The sequence below is a fragment of the Pogona vitticeps genome, chromosome 6 (assembly GCF_051106095.1).
Source record: "Pogona vitticeps strain Pit_001003342236 chromosome 6, PviZW2.1, whole genome shotgun sequence".
Classification (NCBI taxonomy): Eukaryota; Metazoa; Chordata; class Lepidosauria; order Squamata; family Agamidae; genus Pogona; species Pogona vitticeps.
In genome coordinates, this window is record NC_135788.1 from 183426 (window position 1) to 202366 (window position 18941).

The 18941-nt window shown below is 52.3% G+C and overlaps 1 protein-coding gene across 1 annotated transcript; it reads left to right on the forward strand.

Moving 5' to 3' along the window:
* The first annotated feature begins 655 nt into the window (after positions 1–655).
* On the forward strand, positions 656–17529 carry ASB10 (ankyrin repeat and SOCS box containing 10). Its single transcript, XM_020800250.3, has 5 exons — positions 656–1079; positions 10029–10296; positions 10700–11204; positions 15997–16110; positions 16503–17529. The coding sequence occupies exons 1-5, from the start codon at positions 734–736 to the stop codon at positions 16686–16688; spliced, it is 1419 nt and encodes a 472-aa protein (XP_020655909.3). The 5' UTR covers positions 656–733; the 3' UTR covers positions 16689–17529.
* Positions 17530–18941: the final 1412 nt, after the last annotated feature.

An 18941-nucleotide genomic window follows, 5' to 3' on the forward strand; every position in this document is an offset into this window, starting at 1 on the left:
GTGCCACCCTCACCCTTGGGACTAGGTGACCAGTAATATCATTTTTACAACTTTTTACCCCATTCCTCTCCAAAGGCACATGGATTCTTCTGCTGGCTTCTAACCTATCCCTTTGAGAAAGACATATTCATAATATAATTGCCAAAAAAGACAGACTTCCTTTTCCATAATGTGATGCCTTTGTGTTCCTCCATTTCAAAAAGGAGAGAAGATGGGATTATAAAGATGGCTGCTTGATATCCTCTTTGTCCCAGAACAGTCAGGAATGTAAGATTCTGAGCAGAACATTTAAGAAATCCACATGAAAATATACATTTCCACTTGCTGTAAGAAGTCAGGGACTCAGTCCTTCTGGAGAGTCACGATTAGGATTCCTTGGAGTCCCCCCCCCCCCCCCCGTTGTCTGAGAAGCTAAGCTGTTCATGGCTTCTCATTGCTAGTAAGAAGGCACTCTGTATGTGCTTGGAAGCGCTCATTCTTTTCTTTGCTGTGCATTGAACCTGACACATGAAACCTGACTTGACTCAAATCCTAAATATATTTTGGGCGGTGATGACAGATGGACTAGCACAGGCCAGCAGTTGTTGTCCAAAGAGCTATTTATACCAGCTGAGTCAGACCCAGGCCTGGGAAAGGTGGTGGGGCAGGCAGAAGCACTGCTTGTCAAGGACAGGCACCACACAGCAGTCAGCATAACGTCTGCTGAAAGAGGTCAGGCCCAGGGAGGTCGTCTATGTCTGGATCCTCCTCCTCCTCCTCCTCCTCCTCCTCCTCCTCCTCCTCCTCCTCCTCCAGGTGGCGTTCCCTGGGGCTGGAAAAGGAGCAGCAGTGGCAACAAAGGAAGTGGGAGCGTGCCAGGTGGCCAAGACCCTGCCAAGGGCCAGAGGAACTGCACCAGCATCTCCGGCGGCCAACAGCAGCCTGCAAGGAGCCACTGGTGTGCCATGATATGGTGGTGCAGAATGCCCTGTACACAGGGGACCTCACAGAAGTGCAGCGCCATTTCTCCGAGCATGCCGAGGTCAACTTGGTCATTGAGGCCAAGAGCCATGATCTGCGTTGGACTAGCCATAAATGGGGTAAGAAGAACTGGGGCAGAAGGAGGGTGAAGAGAGGTGGCTGGTTCCATTGGGTGGGGGTGGGCTGCTCAGGATGCCTGCTCTGGCCGAAGGAGTGCAGGGTGGGGAGGGGGGGTTGTGCTGTCCCTGTGCATGGGGGACGAGGCCCTTGGAGGGGGGAGGATCAAGCATCCCTCATGTCCTTGGAGAAGACTTTGGGAAGCCACACAACAATGAGTAGAGGGGAAGCAGGCTTAATAATAATAATACCATCTATGTCACTGATTGTCTCATGTAATACTTCTGTGTTATTTTATTGTATATATGTTATACTGGAAGCCACCCAGATGGGTGGGATATAAATCAAATAGATAGATAGATAGATAGATAGATAGATAGATAGATAGATAGATAGATAGATAGATAGATAGATAGATAGATAGATAGATAGATAGATAGATAGATAGATAGATAGATAGATAGATAGATAGATAGATAGATAGATAGATAGATAGATAGATAGATAGATAGATAGATAGATAGATAGATAGATAGATAGAACTCTACCAATCTAGCTCTACCATGGTATAATAATACCATGTAGAGGGAGGGAGGGAAGGAAGGAAGGAAGGAAGGAATGGCTTTCATGTCTCCTTTCTTCTGCCCCCAGAGCATTCTAGCTTCTAATGTTTTATGGGTGTTGGTCTTTCTTCATTCACTTTCGTGCCTCTTCACCAGAAATCTTCACCAGACATCTTTCTTCCAAGAAATTCTCAGCATCATGCGATAAACCCACATTTTAGATATTTCTGTCTTTTTTTTTTTTTACAGCTGTTTCTCTTCAGGCTCATGACTCACTTCCACATGTTATGTTTTTTAGCATGGTAATTGATCCTTTTCAGTATTTGTATACTCACTGTTGTCAGCTTTTATATTTTCTTTTAATGATGTAAGTCTCCTTGGGTCCTTTTAAGAAGAAAGGCAGGGTAAAAATATTTCAAATACAGTAAATAAATAAATAGAGCCAATAATACACAGCCTTGGGCAGTGTATATTTTCAGGGCCCACATTAAGTTTCTTTACATCCTTCACCCTAAGGAACGCACTTTCAGCTGCCTCAACTCTTGAGTTTTCCTCATAGTGGTGATTCCATTCTCCATTCTATCCAATTCCAAGGGACTCACATTTGCCAACAACTTCTACACATTCATGTTGGCGTTTTTAGGGCCGCTCTCTTTCTATAGCTTAACATAAGCTCACTTTCTGTGTGTCATTTTGGAACTGCTTTCATTAACAACTTCATTGGCCAGAATTCCATTCAAGAACCTTCCGCCCCACCCCCCAATGGATAAGGACTGTCAACTCTCACTGTGTGATTGATTATGTGATCACCCCCTCTACTCCATGATCCTGAAACAAAACTCTGGTCATTGGTTCTACTAAGCACCTTTTGCAAACATGGTAAGCTGCCACTTGTAATTCAATACCATATGCATACCAGATGGCACTGATAACTTCTCCACTGACCAGGATACTTAGGCATCCTTCAGTCTCAAGAGACGATGGTCACATGCTCTACATGGAGGACTTGGAACAGTGTCTAGTGTGGCTGAGGAGGCCGATTCGAGAGTGACAATTCCTTCCACACTGAAGACAAATCCAATCTGTCCCCTGTCCAGCTCCCTGATTTTGCTGCTTTTGTGACTTCCTCTTTCCCTCGTCCTGCTGGACAAGGGTCTCTTCAAATTGGGTGAGGCCGTGATGCAACGCCTGCCTCCAGGCTGAACGCTCAGATGTCAGAGTTTCCCATCTGTTGAGGTCCATTCCTAAGGCCTTCAGATCCTGCTTGCAGATGTCCTTGTATTGCAGCTGTGGTCTCCCTCTGGGGTGATTTCCCTGCACTAATTCTCCATACAGGAGATCCTTTGGAATCCGACCATCAGCCATTCTCATGACGTGCCCAAGCCAAAGTAGACATCACTGTTTCAGTAATGTATACCTGCTAAAAATTCCAGCTTGTTCTAGGACTACTCTATTTGGAACTTTGTCCTGCCAGGTGATACCAAAAATCTGTCGGAGGCAACGCATATGGAAGGTGTTCAGCATCCTCTCTTGCTGTGCATGAAGGATCCAGGACTCACTGCAGTACAGGAGTGTGCTCAGGACACAGGCTCTATAGACCTGGATCTTGGTATGTGTCGTCAGCTTCTTCTTGAGCCATACTCTCTTTGTGAGTCTAGAGAACATGATAGCTGCTTTGCCAATGTGTTTATCCAGCATAACATCTAGAGAGAGTACTTTCTTTTGAAACAGCAGGCACTTTATTTTTATTTTATTTATTTATTGCATTTATTGCACCTATCTAGTCAGCTTTGCTAAAGATGGTTCCAGAATGCTAATTAAAAAACCAGTGGCAAGAGTACACAATCACAGTTAACACCGAGAAGAAAAGTTAAAGGCATCTGAAGAAACAGGGTGGCTCCATGAGGAGCCTTCAGTTGATCTGAGATATAAAAAGGGGTCAGGTAGAAAATGTAAAAAGCTGGACAAACGACCATGGAGGATCATGAAGAAGGAGCCACCAGTATGTCTAAGGAGAAGGGTTAAAGCTGAAAACAAGCTCAAACTGACACAGTATCAAAAATATGAAAATGTGAAGTGTTCTGCTAGGCACAGAGCAAGGCGAGGGATGAGATACAAGCAGGCCCCCTGCATGGACAGAATGGAGAAACATGAACAGGTGACAGAGGGAAGGCTTAACATCTACTTGGTGTCCTCCCAAAAGGAAACAGTACCCAACCTAGAGCAAGCAGAAGAAGCTACTGCCCAGGGACAAAACAACATATTGGTCTGAAGCTGGTGCCAATATGAAGCTACTTCCGGTCATTTCACACAATGGTGCCCTTATGGCCCTTCCGTACAATGCACATTTGGCCCCATTTCAAAAAACACTCAGGCTTCAGCTGGACAAGGAGCTCTTCCTCTTCCACAGGGCTTCCTTGTCCAGAGGGCATCTGGGCAGGAGGAGCAGCAGCAGCAGCAGCAGCAGCAGCAGCTGGGGAAGCCTTCAAGGGCCAGGGAAAGTGACCACCTCGGCTGAAATGCCCTCCCTGCAGCTGCTGTCCAGCCACCTTGTGGAGAAGGAAAGGCAGCCTGTTCCATGGGGAGGCTCCATTTCCACTGCCTTAGAGAGGAGCATTTTTCACTCCAGATAATCCACAGTAAAAAGCTTATTGTCAGTTATTTGCAATGTGTAATTCCAGTCCAAGGTAGACAGAGGGGTGGCATGGGTCCATCCAGCTGCTTTATATGAATGCAAGCCTCTTGGGGCTGTTAAAACTGCACTCAAGGGCATTAAAGAAACATGCAGGTGTCAACACAGAACCTTTGGCTACATCAAGGGTGGCTCATGACTGGGGAGGGAGGGGGAGAGGCATTTTCCTGGTTTGGGGGAAAGATGTGTCCCCCCCATGCTTGTTCACAAGCCACTTCAGTCTAGCATCTTTGAGAATTCTTTAAGAACAAGGGAAGTCCCCTAAGACTGGACGCGCATTGTCTCTCTCTTCAATGAGGTGGGAAAAGAAGATTCAGGCAGACTTTTGGCAGTACTAGGAAATGTCTAGAAGAAATTGTTACACATTTGCTCTGTGAGCCCATACGAAAGAATGCACTGATTAATAAAAGCCAGCAAGTGTTTTTTTGAAAAGATTAATATTGTCTCTAATGCTATCTCTCCTTTTCCAATGTTCAAAATCACAAGCCGGATAGGTGAAATGCTTTGGATGTAGCGGCCAGAATTCTTGGTCTCAGCAATGCCAACCCTCATGACGTCCTTCTGGACAACCTGGTGGTATCCTTAGGGCTAAACAAGGCTATGGCTGGGACCTTTAGCTACTTGGCAGGAACAGTTCCTTGCCATCCTGGAGAAGTGACACGCTGGAGGCCTCAGGGTTCTCTCCTGACTTTGGAAGCATGGAAAATGCAAAGTTTTACTTTTAGTTGTGAAACATCAGAGGCACAAAATGTAGGTTTGGTGTCAGCTGGCTAGACCACAATATATGTGGGGGGAAAAAATCTAAGAGGGGTCTTAACAAACCACAAACTAAACATGCATAAACAGTGTGACATGTGGAGAGGGGAGTTAACACAATGCTAGGTTGCAACAGTAGAAATCCCAAAACAGTACATGCCATCAAGTCACTTCCAAGCTATGATGACCCTCTGAAAGAATGGCTTCCAGTAATAGTATCATTGTTTTCTACTTTGGTCATGTTGCAATTTTTATTTAGATGATTAAATCTGTTTCAAGAGCTCTGTTAGGAGGTCTCATTCTTGGCAGAGTAAACAGTGATGGTTTTCCCTCTGAGCATTTTAATCCCACCTTATTTATCTGTTCTCTGGAGCAATAAAACCAGACAGATGCTAACCTTAAAATAAAATAATCCTAAATTTATTTAGAAAAAGGATAGATGAGTTTGTTTATTTATTGGGCAGAAAGGCCTCCCTTAAATGAGACAGAAGAGCCTGCCAGAGGGTTGGATTCGAGAGCCACTCTTGGCACCCCCTCTAGAAGTACCGCTCTGAGGTCCTACGATCCTGGCATATTCCTCGGTCCCTTCGGTCCTCTGCTCTGTGGATTCTCTGGGCTGACTTTTGTTGCCAGAACAAGATGGAAATTATGTTGAGATCCCTTGAATGTTGCTTGTTCTGTGCCCTCCTTGAGGTGCCTCCTACTCATAGCAACCTTATACATGAGCGCTCTCCAAAATATCCCATCCTCAGCCACTCTGCTAAGCTCCTGCAGACTCAAGCACATACTAGTCTCTTTTAGAGAATCAGTCCATCTCACGTTGGGTCTTCCTCTTTTCCTGCTGCCTTCCACCTTTCCCAGAGTCATTGCCTTTTCCCCAGAATCCTGCCTTTTCATGATGTGTCGAAAGCAGGACAGCCCCAGTTTCAACATTTTGGCTTCCAGAGAGAATTCAGGCTTGATTTGATCTAGGACCCACTTGTTCATCAGGCAGTTGAGGTTATGCAGAAAGATCTCTTCCATCACCCTTTCCAGACCAAGGCTTTACTGGACCACCCTCGTATCCCACACGCCGGACACCAATTATATGTAGCGGGCCACCCTGAAGCCTCTACTAACTCAGGCCTCCAGGAGTGCTCACTACTCTTCTTCAACTGCTGCCACCAAAGATTATTCAATATTCAAAAAGACAAGTGTTTCTTCCAAACAAAACTTGTTAATTGGTATAATAAAATAAAATGAGTAAATCACAGGTAGATAATCAAGTTGTAAATCACTAAATCACACAGACTTTTCCCTCACTGACTATTTTGGCTCACAGGCCTACGAACATGCTAATCACTAACTCTCTATCTATCAATCTATCAATCTCCCTTTCTCGCATCACACACCCCTTTATATATTCCAGCTCCTCCCCCTTCAGCACCACCCTCCGTCCCCTCATTGGCTGATGTTCCACTGCCCAGCTGTGACGGACAGGTGAGAGCAGGGCTGAATGTTACACCTGCTTTCAAACAGAACTCTTTTTTTCCTGTCAGTGTTCTTCACTGTCCAGCTTTCACACCTGTACGTACATAGTGATCAGTAATAGCCTGAATGATCTTGGTCTTGCTCTCCAGTGACATATCCTTACACTTGATATTTGTGGCCTCCCAGCTCCAGAGGTTCCTAAATGAGGCGGAGTATCTAGACCTGTTTCAGTCTGGCTTCAGGCCTGGTTATGCGACAGAGATGGCTTTGGTCGCCTTGGTAGATGGCCTATGACGGGCACTGGATAAGGAGTCTGTGTCCCTGTTGGTTTTGCTGGACCTCTCAGTGGTTTTCGATACTATTGACCCCAGTATCCTCCTGACCCATCTCTCTGGAATGGGACTTGATGGGACTGTTTCACGGTGGCCCCAATCCTCCTTAGAGGAGGGAACTGAAAAGGTGGTGCTGGAGGATTCGTGTTTAACACCTTGGACACTGACCTGTGTGGTCCCTCGGGGTTCTGTTTTGTCTCCTATATTATTCAACATCTACACTGAAACCACCGGGAAAGATGATCCGGCGTTTCAGGGTTTGGTGTCACCAGCATGTGGATGACACCCAACTCCACCTCTCCCTGCCACCTAAATCTGAGGAAGTTGCTTTGGCTCTGGATCAGTGTTTGGCATCGGTAACAAACTGGATGAAGGTGAATAAACTGAAACTTAATCCGGAGAAGACAGAGGTGCTCCTGGTCAGTTGAAAAGCAGATCAAGAAATAGGGATGCAGCCTGTACTGGATGGGGTTGCACTCCCACTGAAAAAAACAGGTGTGCTGCTTGGGGATACTCTTGGATTCATCCTAGAACCTGGATGCCCAGGTCTTGGCAGTGGCCAGGAGTGCATTTGCACAATTGAAAGTACTGTAGTGTGCCAACCATATCTGTTTATTGAGATATCTGATCTGGCCACTATGACACATGACTTAGTTACTTCCTGGCTGGATTATTGTGATGTGCTTTATGTGGGGCTGCCAATGGAAAGTGTCAGGAAACTTCTGAGAGTCCAAAACGCAGCAGCTTTGACTGGATTTTTAGTACTGCTTGTGTTTTCCATTTCTCAGAGTAGCATTTTTAAAATATTTGTATACTTATTGTTCTTAGCCTTAGCATTGCCTTTTAATGATGTAAGATGCCTCTTTATACTCTTTTTAGCCTTAAATATCATCTTTTAATGATGTTAACTACCACTGTTTACTCACTGTTTTCAACTTTAAATATTGTCTTTCAGTGTTGTAAGCTGCCTTAGGTCCTTTTCGAGGAAAAAGATGGGATAAAAATATTTTAAATAAACCATTCCTTCATTGCTGTCTCAGTCTTTTTCTGATTTCTTGGCTGCAGTCTCCCGTTGGAGGGATGGTTGAGCCAAGGTGTACAAATCTCTCTGTCAATTTCTTTATGGTCATCCTAAAAGTTGTGTAGTTCTTCCGTAGTAGTGATTTTTGCCTCCTTAATGTTTATCTGCATCCTGCTTTAGCCCTTTTTTTCCCCACTTTTTGTACAGTCCTTGCTGCTTTCTGCCACAGAAAGTGTGTCCTCCGCATATCTTAAAGGGAATAAAATGCGCCCTTGTCGGACACTTTTGCATATAGGAAACCATTCTGTCCAATTGGTAGCTTCTTGTTCACAAGACAAGTTAGGCATCAGGACCATCAAGGGCTTTCAGAATGACCCCCTAGCTTCTCTTATGTATAGAGACCTCTGTTTACCAACCCTTCCATCTGCTTGCCCCATTTGGCACAGGCTTTCATGATGATGGGAAATCAAGCACGCCTATCCACATGCACAGGGGCATCCAGGCAGAATATCCTTTCTCTGATTCCTGGCTTCCTTTTTAAATTCATGCTGTGTGTCTCCTCCCGTTCTTCCACACGTGCTGGTCAGTTCTGCCCCACTTTCTTTTTAAGGAGACTTTTTAAAAAATCGTCCAGCTATTGGTTGTGGTGGGTTTTTCGGGCTCTTTGGCCGTGTTCTGAAGGTTGTTCTTCCTAATGTTTCGCCAGTCTCTGTGGCCATGGGCATCTTCAGAGGACAGCACTCTGTGCTCATGAATGAATGAATGAAAGAAGTGCTGTCCTCTGAAGATGCCCATGGCCACAGAGACTGGCGAAACGTTAGGAAGAACAACCTTCAGAACACCGCCAAAGAGCCCGAAAAACCCACAACAACCATTAGATCCGGGCCGTGAAAGCCTTCGCGAATACGTCCAGCTATCTTTATTGTTCTGTAACCACTGCGCACTGTAACACTCCACCCCTCTTTTTTTTTTTTTTTTTTTTTTTTGCCTCGCAATATAAACATCGGCCAGACTGGAGGAACAATTCCCCTTTTGTAATTAGATATGAGTGAAAAGGTTTATTCAAACATCAGGGCCCTCTTTTTTTCTGTTCTGCTTTCCGCGTTGATTGCGACATAGGGGACCCGACACGACTTGCTAAGGTCTCGAAAAGAAGGGGGTGAACTCCCCACGCCCACCAGCCCCTCCTTCCCCTTAGGGGCAGAGACACCTGCCCGGCATCCTCGCTCCCCCGCCCCAACCCCGCGCCGCCGCCCAGCGCTTCTCCTTTAAACAGGCCCTTGGCCAAGCGTCACAAGATCGGGGGCCCAGAATAGAAGTTCGCGCTGGGAGCGGGGGAGAGGCAGCGGTTGCCACTCCAAGCATTTCCTTCCTGCGGGGGAAGATCGGGTCCCGTCCCGTCAGCCATGGAACCGATTAACACGCGCAGGGCGAAGGGCCCGGTCCTGGCCTTCTGGCAGGCCCTGCTAGCGGGCGACAGCTGTGCCATCCTCTGTCTCCTGAAGGACAGCGAGAGCGGCGTGGGCCCCAACTCCGTCTTCGACACCAGCGACCTGGACGAGTGGAAGAACTACCGCTCCAACTCGCGCTGGTTGAGTGCGCCAAAAGCGAGCAGCCGGCTGGGGGACGGGCTGGGCTGGACCCGGGTGGCCACCTCTCCCAAGAGCGGGCCAAGACTCCGCCGGGGTTCGGGCCGCCGCCGCCGCGGGCCGGCAAGGAGCGCTCCCTCGTTCCGGGGCTGGGGAGAGCCTGCCATGGCCTGTCTCCGTTCTAGCCCCGGTTGATAAGCCTCCCTCGGCTCAGCCGACGGAGCACAGCGTCTCCGAGCGCGGGCAGGCAGCCTTGATGAAGGTGGCTGCCCTCCAGGGCCGCACGCTGTTCATGCGCAGAGGTCAATCCGGTGTGCAGGGAGCCCTGCTCCTCCCGGTTGGGCCGCGTGCCTTGCCTGTGTGCTTCGAGGTGCCCCGCTTGCGTGGGTTTTACACCGAAAGGCGGGTCTTGAAAAGCTCCAGAAGTAATTTATCTGCGCGGCCCTTTGCTGGCACTGACTTCTCTTTCTTTCTTTCTCGGTCCCGGTCCCGATCCCCGATCCCCGACCCCCATCCCCGGCCTTTCAGGGCTTTGGTCTCTGACCTACCAGCAGGAGCTCACCACCCCCCTGCACGTGACGGCCAGCCGCGGCTTCCTGGACTGCTTGCGCCACCTGCTGCTCCGCGGGGCGGACGTGGACTTGGCCCCGGGCGGACAGACGGCTCTGCACGAGACCTGCGCGGCTGCCAAGACGGACTGCGCCCGACTGCTGCTCTCTTTCGGGGCTGACCCCAACGCCACTTCGGAAGCAGGATTCCAGCCCCTTCACCTCTGCCGGAGCCCGGACTCCATCGAGTGAGTCTTCGGCGCGCCCACTGGTGCCCGCGGAGGCCTTGGGAGGGGGCGCCCTTGCCCCCGCTCGGAGGGCATCGCCGCTGCCAAAGCAGGAGACGTCGTCCCCTCTCTCCCCAGAGAGACGCGGCCTTGCCCGCGGTGGTGTCCCTGCTCTTGGGCAGCCCCCTTTCTGTGGGGACCCAGCCGGAGAAAGCAGCGCCAGGGGAAAGGCTGGAATGAGCAAACCGGCCCATAAACGAAGAGGTATCGCAGGCGCGCCACGGGGCAGAGGCGGGGAGGGAGAGACGGAGGGAGGGAGGGAGGCGGGCGGGCTCAGTCGGAGTCAGGTGCAGCGAGAGTCGCGGGGGGGGGGGGCGGCGGCCCCGTCGTATCCCCTGACCGGCGCTCTTACTCTTCCCATCAGGTGCGGCCGCCTCCTGCTCCGCCACGGCGCCAACGTGAACGCGGCTTCTGAGGAAGAAGAGGAGACGCCGCTGCACGTGGCGGCCCGGCTGGGCTTGGCGGAGCACGTCCGGCTCTACCTGCGCCACGGGGCGAACCTGGAGGCCAAGAATGCCGAGGGGCAAACCCCCCTGAATGCCGCCTGCGCGCAGCCTCACCCGCCCCAGGTCATGGGCAACTACTACGACGTGTGCCGGCAGCTGGTGGAGGCGGGGGCGTGCGTGAACGCCGCGGACCAGGACCGCCAGCGCCCACTTCATCAGGCCTGCAAAACCGCCAACCCCCGCGTGGTGGCGCTGCTCCTCGCCCAGGGCGCCAACGTGAACATCATGACCTACAGCGGCAGCACCGCCCTGCACAACATCCTTCAGGTGGCCGCCTACAGGCTGGAGCACCAGCCGGAGCTGGTGGTGCGCGACCTGCTGAACTACGGGGCCGTACGCGTCTGGCCAGGCGCTCTGCTCAAGGTGCGTAGGGGACGCCGGAGTGGGAGTCGGGCAGCGGGGCCGGGGGCCACTTTCCAGACCAGCTCTTGAGGAAACCCTGGGCCCTTCCGGCTGGTCGGGGTACAACCTCCACATTCCCTGGTCAGGCTGTGCTGGTTTAGTTGATTTTGGAAGTCCTCCTCCGAAAACCAAAGTTACTTTCCCAAGCTATGCTTCGGGACTCCAACTGCTTCCGGGCGCCCTGAAGTCCCCTTCCCGCTCCCAGAGGACAAAGAACCTGCCTGATCTGCTCTGCGGGGAGCCTCCTTAACCCAAAAAGCCGAGTGGCAGGGCCGGGGGGGGGGGAGCAACTGCGGGCGGGAGTGGGGCTGGGGAACGTCCTGAGCCCCGCTGCTCTAGGCCACCCGCTCAGCGTGCAAGGAGTCAACTGTCTGTCTTAATTCCCAGCTTGGCAGATTGCTCTCTCCTTTGGGAAAAGGCAAGGAAATCGGCAATTAACACTAATTAATCTGCTATTAACACCAGATAATAAGGGTAGAGCAGTTCCCTGCAGCCGGCTCAACCATTTGACTGGCAGTCTAGACGGAATGGAGAGAGGCTTCCGCGAAGCCACCTGAACTGGATGGGGAAAAGACGTGGGATCGGGGTGTGGCTTCCGGGAGCCCCGCTGAAGAGCGGTGGAGGTCCCCGCCAGGACTTCTCTGGGAAGGGTCACGGGCTGGCGTGACCCTTTCCTCCACCGCGCAGGGGGTTCTGGAGATGCGGCGGCCATTGCCCTTGTCTTTGTAGGCGAGGGGCAGAGAGACCTCAGCCAGCCCCTGGCGAGAGGGCAGGGGAAGGAGAGAGCTATGGTTGCCTTGATCCCTCAGGTTGCCAAGGCTCCTGGAGGGGAGACGCTTCTATACCTGTCCCCGGAGGAACAGCAACCCCCTTAGTCTTTTGCAGCCAAGGGGATGAAGGTTCCTGTTAAAGGGAGGGAAGGTGCTACTTAAACGTTCATGGGCTGCAGCCCAGGTTAATGCAGAGAGCTTGGGCTTTAATAAGCGCGCTCTCGTCCTTAAAGTAGGCTGAAAGGCCACCTTATTCTCCTAAGTACTGTATATGATTCAGGTGGTGGCTCAAAGCAGATCACACACACCCTGGGTCCCCATGGGTATCTGTCCTGTGGAACCATGTGATAAAGGACAGGGCGGACGCCCCCCCCCCCAGCAATACCTCCCACACCAAAGGGTTCTTTGGTCCTTTATGAAGTACCCTGTCTGGGTCAAACTGTCTGGCAGATGAAGGAGCCCCCGGAGACTAGAAACCAAGACCAACCAGCTTAGCTGCTTGGAAAGTGGGAGTTCAGGCTTGATTTGATGTGGTAGCCACGTCCTCCTGGCATCTGGCTGCAAGTCTGGGGCATCTGGCCTGATCCCAGGGTGGGGCAAGTCCCAGCAATGCTTCCAAGCAGAAACCTAACCAGAGTGCAAGGTAGTGCAAGTGCCAGAGATCTTGAGCTTGATTCCAAAACAGTCCAAGGGTTGTGCAAGTAAGGAGGGAGAGAGCCCAAAAGGCCACAGGTGGCAAGGAGTCAGCAGCCAAAGTCTCGGTGCAAGGCACTGCCTTCCATGGCTTTGAGTCCCAAAAGAGGGCTCTTTATATAGTTGGGCTGCCTGGGCTCCTCCTTGATCTCAGCTGCAGGGGCCTCCCCGGGAGAAAGAGGTAAAAGCTCCTTCTCCAAAAGAGGAGGAACTTTCCTCTGCAGCTGTGCATCCCTTCTGGTTCTTCCCTAATAATATGTCTGGTTTCAATCTGCAGTTTTTCTGGTTCACAGTCAGTTGGGTTTAGTAACGCAAATTTATTTTTATGTAGTATCCCACCTATTACTGGTGGTTTATTTCTTCCAAGTAATTTTAGAGTAGCTTTGACTTCATTTTCTGTAATTACAAGCTTTTCATCAAAATGTTCTTCTGTGAAGAAATCTGCCATCTATACATCTCTCCTGTGTCATTCTTAGATTCATTGTTCATATTCTCTTTTTATTTTATCATGATCAGTTAATGCATTTCTCTGCTGATCTTCTAGCATCCTTAACCTAGGTTTCAGAACCAGTGTGGATCAAGGGACAGTCTGCGAATCAGGAGATCTTGGTGAGATCCCCACTTGATCATGGAAACTCACTGGCACCTGGTCTTTAAATTCTTCATAAATGTTGTTTAAATTACATTTTGGTGCTCTGATAGTTTGAGTGTTGTCCTGCAGCTATACTCTAATTTGCAACATTAACAGTTCATTATCTGTTCCATAGCCTAATCCTGGTCTTGTTTTCATAGAAAAAAGAGGAGCTTCTGCAATCTGTCTTCTGCTTCTAATTAGGGTATATGGTCTATTTGATCTCTAGACCGGCCTTCCCATGACGCCCACATGTGTGACTCTCTGTTCAATTGCCTGAAACATATATTTGTAACAAACAGATAGTTAATTTCAGAGAACAAGTCTACAAAATCATTCTCTACCTCTCTTCTGACTCCTCAGCCCAATTCTCTGATTATGCTTGGTTTTGCTTTATCTCTTAATTTTGCTTTCTGGCCAACCATGCTTATCAGCACATGATGTCATGGTGTGTGGTCAATTTCTTCCTGGACACAGCCATCAAATTTTTCCATTTATTCATCTTCAGCATCTATAGTTAGTCCATGAACTTGAAAAAAGTCTGATTGATATTATTTGATCACACTTTGCATTGAGGCCCCTAGGTGGTTGCACTATATCATGCCTCAGTGTTAGATCCACACAGTTTCTTCTGTTTGGTCATTGCCAGAGTAAAATACTTTGCACTTAGCTGAGTAAAAAGATCCTCTTTAATTCTTTCACACCACATATTGCAACATTTAGATGTTCCATTTCTAATTTTACAGTTTCAGGCTTAACTTAATTCTTTTTTTTTAATCAGCAAGATGTTTTTTCAACTATAATACAGTTGCTACATTAGTGATGGTGCTATTTGTACATATCCTTTCCTTTTCTCCAGTAACTGACTGAGTGCCTTCTAACCTGGGAATGTCATCTTTCAGCACTATATCTTGTTTCATTTTGTGTTAGAGCTGTGGGCTTATGAACTTTGTAGTCCCAGTAGAGAGGAATATCTTTAATTCCCTTAATGCACAGCAAAAGGGCTGGCTCCCAGATGCTCCCCACCTGCTCTGCTTCTGAACTGGTGGTGGGTTACTCTGGGAGGGAAGCGACTTGTACTGCACAGACAATGCTGGATGGCTTCCGCCACCCCACCCTCCCCACCGCACACCGGTTGGTGGAACTGGGAGAACTACTTCTATAGAGTATATTAATCAGGTGATCTGATTGATTCAGCTACCCACTCAGTCTAAAACCCAACACCTTAACAGTGACCATATTTTGAAAAAGACAAAAACAAGGAGCCTTGTCGCAATTTAGAGAGCGGCAGGTTTTATCTGGCCTAAGTTTCGTGGGCTGCACCTTTCCACCCAGCCCCCCACACCACCCTGGGAAAAACACAAGGGCTGCGGTCTATGGCGGCCCTGCAGGAAAAGAAGAACACTTGGTTCCAGGTCCGGATGGAGCAAAGTCCAGTGGACGCCGGTCTCCGCGCTTGTGCCCTGGCTCTTCTCCAGTTTGGAACACTCCCCGGGATCCTGCCGCCCCGACGCCCCTGGCCCCGAAATGGCTGCTTTGTCTGGCGGCGAGGGGCGGGGGTGTCTCCCGCTGGCGTAGATGGGCGGAAAGGCGGGGTAGTTCTCGGATCAGGCGGCACCGAGGGGTAAGCTCCAACCCCTCAACCCTCTACCGGCTGAGCCTCCGTTTGGCGCCCCAAAAGGGAGGGGTACTGGCCGGCTGCAGGGTGCCTCCCTGAGAGTCTTGTCAGGGCGCGCCCGGGTGTTGCGCTCTCGCTCTCGCTCTCGCTCTTGTTCTCTCTCTCTCTCTCTCTCTCTCTCTCTCTCTCTCTCTCTCTCTCTCACACACACACACACACACACACACACACACACACACACATCACCCAGGATATTGGCACCCAGTGCTACTGTTAGCCCCCGGTGTTGGGACGGCAGGGCTGCCCTATGGAACCGGGAGAAGGAGGGGCGGAGGACTGGGCGGCGCCTGGGCCACCCGCGAGGGGCTCTGAGCCTAGACTGGAGAGGGGGTGTCTGGCAGCAGACCAGGACATTCTCGGGGGCGGAGGGGCGGGCGGAGCAGCCATGGCAGTCCCTCCTAGCGAGAGAAGGGTTTTGTGGCACTTGAAGACCAAGACGTTTCAGGGGCACAAGCTGCCCTGCCCTGCAGCCAAATTCCCCGGAGGCATCTGACCCGGCATTTTTCCTGAGGGTCTTCCAGGGAGGTTTCTACAAAGTAGTTGAGAGTCTTAGGCAGCGGCTTTCTGGCGAAGTTGAGTTCGCGGGAAGCAAAGAGGACTGAGAGCGGGTATGATCGCTTCTGAGGCGGCCCAACATCCTGACCGCAAGAGCCGTTTGCCAGGGGGACAGTGGGTGGCCTTGAAAGGGGGCCAGCGCTCCTTCCCTGGAGGCGCTTAAGCAGAAGCTGGAATGCTACCTGGCAGGGATGCTTTCTGGCAGCTGTGGGCTTCGATGGCCCTTGAGTCCTCCTCGCCCATTCTGTGACCCAAGTTTCCACAGAACTGTCTTCTGCTGGGCCCCACAGAGCCGCTCGGAGGGTCTGCGGCTGCGGGAAGACGGCCAGACTGACCTTCTTCCCGGCTTCTAAGCGGGTCGGGCTGCGGCCTCGGTCCAGGCCTCGCTGGTTCTGCAGCGCTATCCTGGCTCTTTCTCTTCCACAGGTGCTGCGCTACTGCTGCGCCTCTCCCCGCACCGTCGAGGCCCTGGTCAACACCTATGAGCGGGTGCGCGTCACGGAAGAGTGGACAGAGGCTGTCCCGGAGGAAGTGGTGCAGGTGAGCCAGGGTGAGGGTTGGGGTCCGTGGTTCATCTCTTTCCCCGCTATTGCACCAGAGGCCCAAGTGCCTCCGGAGCTCCAGGAAAAAAAAGAGCAGCGCTCCGCTCCTGCTGGTTTTCATTTTGGATCAGAAGGCGCATGGCTGGCAGAGGGCTGTACCGACAAGGGCCGGGATCGGGGCCTGCGAACGGCGACCCCGTGAGGCCTTCCATGTTCCTATCCACGGCTAGGCTCCAGCCCACCTGAAGTTGAGCGGGGGGGGGGAGAGAAAAGCATTAGAAGAGAGGGCGGGGTGGGAGGTGGCAGCAGCTCCCCTCCCGCACCGCGCAGCTGGGCTCTGACTGTGTCAATGCCCTGCCTGCCAGCCAGCCTCTCATCTTTTCTTTGCAGCGGCACCCTCGGTTTTTCCAGTCGCTGTTCTCCCTGGGCCAGAGCCCCCGCGCGCTGCAGCATCTGGCCCGCTGCTCCCTGCGATGCCACCTCGAGGGCCGCCTGCTCCGGGCCCTCCCCGAGCTTCACCTGCCGCCGGCCCTGTGCCAGTTCCTGCTGCTGCGCTTCGAAGATGTGCTTTACTAGGGTGACTGTCGGATGTCCGTCGGTCTGGCAAGAACCGTCCCTTCCCTTTGCAGCCGCCCCTGCAGCCGACGCTTCTTTCAAGGGCCAGCGAGCGAGCAGTAAATAGCAGAACCACGCCGAGACCTGGCGAAGGCGAAGAGGCAGGCCAGTCTTCCCCGCTGAAGCCGCTGGGCGACCCCTTTGGGAGCGAAGCCGGATCAGAGGTTGCTTCGGCGTGCTGCCTCGTTGCCGGTGCACCCCCCACCCCCCCATTATTTGTTAACCGACCCATCGATCTGCGACGCTTGCAGCCTGGGGACAAAGGATGCGAGGGTAGGGGTTCCCGAGCAAAGAGCCAGGCAGGGGAGCGAGCGGACGCTGGTGCTGGGCGGGAGCTAAGGAGGCGGCTTCCTCCGCGCAGAGCGGAGGGAAACGGCTGAGTCGGATAACGGACAGAGGAAAAACGGGAGCTGGCATCGGACCCTCTTGCCTCTCTGAACCAGGGACCGACGGAGAAGGGAGAGGGCGAATCCTGCGAGCAGGGCGAATTTCCTTCGGGCAGGACGGAGGTAAGCAAAGGTCCCGGCGGAAGGAACGCCTGGCGAAGGCAAGCAAGTGGCTGTCCGGCGGGAGGGCAGGCAGCGGCCCAGGAAAAGCCCCATTCGTTTCTCACGGACGTCCACGATCCGCCTGCGTTTCCCGCACCTCTTTTAAGGACTGGAGACTCGGTCCTTCCTCAGAATTTTGGCCTCTTCCTTTCGCCTATCTTTGTACAACCCCGCCCCATCCTTCAATAAACTGGCGCCTTTGGACGCCTCCCGCTCCCAATGGTGTGGCTCCAGACTTCCAGGACCCGGCAGGACCCCTGCCTTCAGTCTTTTGCTTCTTTCCATCCCAAGGGGGGGGGGGGAGGGAGGCAGGGGGGCTTATGTTGGCAGGGGAGTGGTCCTGATTCTTCTAGCACTCAGCCCTCAGCCTTGGGGTCACTGCTCTCCCCCGCCAATAAATCTTGCCTTCCGGAGGGGATCTCTTGCTATGGGATCCTGACGCCTTTCTTTTGCCACCTGGCTTGGAAGCCGGTGCCCAGGGAGTCAGGCCTGCATCTGGAGCGGGGTCTCCTCTAGGGAAGACGGGATGGCCGGGGATGCGGGGCGTTTTGCTGGCATTCCTTTTTCCCTCGTCGTTTCCGTTCCTTGGCCTGCGTTTTCTCCCGTTCTCTTGCTGAAACCTCCCACCTCTCTCTCTTTCACGGGTTCATCATGAACTCCCACAATTCTTCTGTGAGAGGCTAGGCACACCCGAGTTGGGGGAAGAAACACTACCTTCCGCGACAGGGAGGTTCCCCTGGGAGGACACATGATTGCCCTTCCCCTGGCTTTGGGCTTCTGCCCGGCCGAACCGAGCAGCCAAACTGGCCTGATCAAGACGGGGGGGGGGAGTGGCCCTGGATCGGGGGGGGCGCAGCTTTCCCTCTCCCCTGAGTAGGAAGGAGGAGGATTTGGGTCCCCTTTAGTGGCAGAAATCCAAAACGGCCCAAACGAGCGGCAAATGGGCCTGGCTGCGAATCCGGCACCTTCGCCCTGCGAGTGGCCGGAAGACAGGACGGCGCGTGTCCGCTGAAGGGCTTTTCCTGGCTCCCAGGAGTGGATGCCCATTCGCAGGACAAATGCCTGCTGAGCAGCCTGGCGCATGGAGAGAGAGAAACGTTCCAAGCTGGAGGCAGAGGCCCCGAGGTAGGGGCTCCTAAAAGACGAGGAGGTGCGCTGCTTGGGAAACGGAGGAAACCCCCCCCCCCCCTATGGCCCTGGAGCCTTCCGTCGCTTCAGAGGCAGCTCCGAGAAAAGAAAGAATCTGGAACCGCCGGACTTGGGAGGGGGGCACATCCTGCCGACTGGGTCACCCAGTGCCCTGCCTCTGGTGGAACCTAGCATCCGGAAGAAACCGGATGAGCCAATGAGCCACGGCAGCAACCCGCTCCCAGCGCGCATCCCTCCCTCCTCCCGCACCCCAGGGCAAAGCCCTTCAGCAGCATAAAGCGCCGAAGTGTGTGTAGCTGGGGGAGGGAGACCACCGGGTCCCGTGCAATCCGCCCTCAAACACCCTCCCCAGAATCTAGTCTTTGCTCTTCCCCAAGATGACAAGGGCACACTAGTAAGAGGAGAAACCAGGAGAGATCGCTTCCCGTCGTTTGCAACCCACCCCTGGGAGGGACCCACCCTGGCCCAATAGTAACTGGGAACTGTGACCTGATGTAGGACCTCTCCCACCCCACAG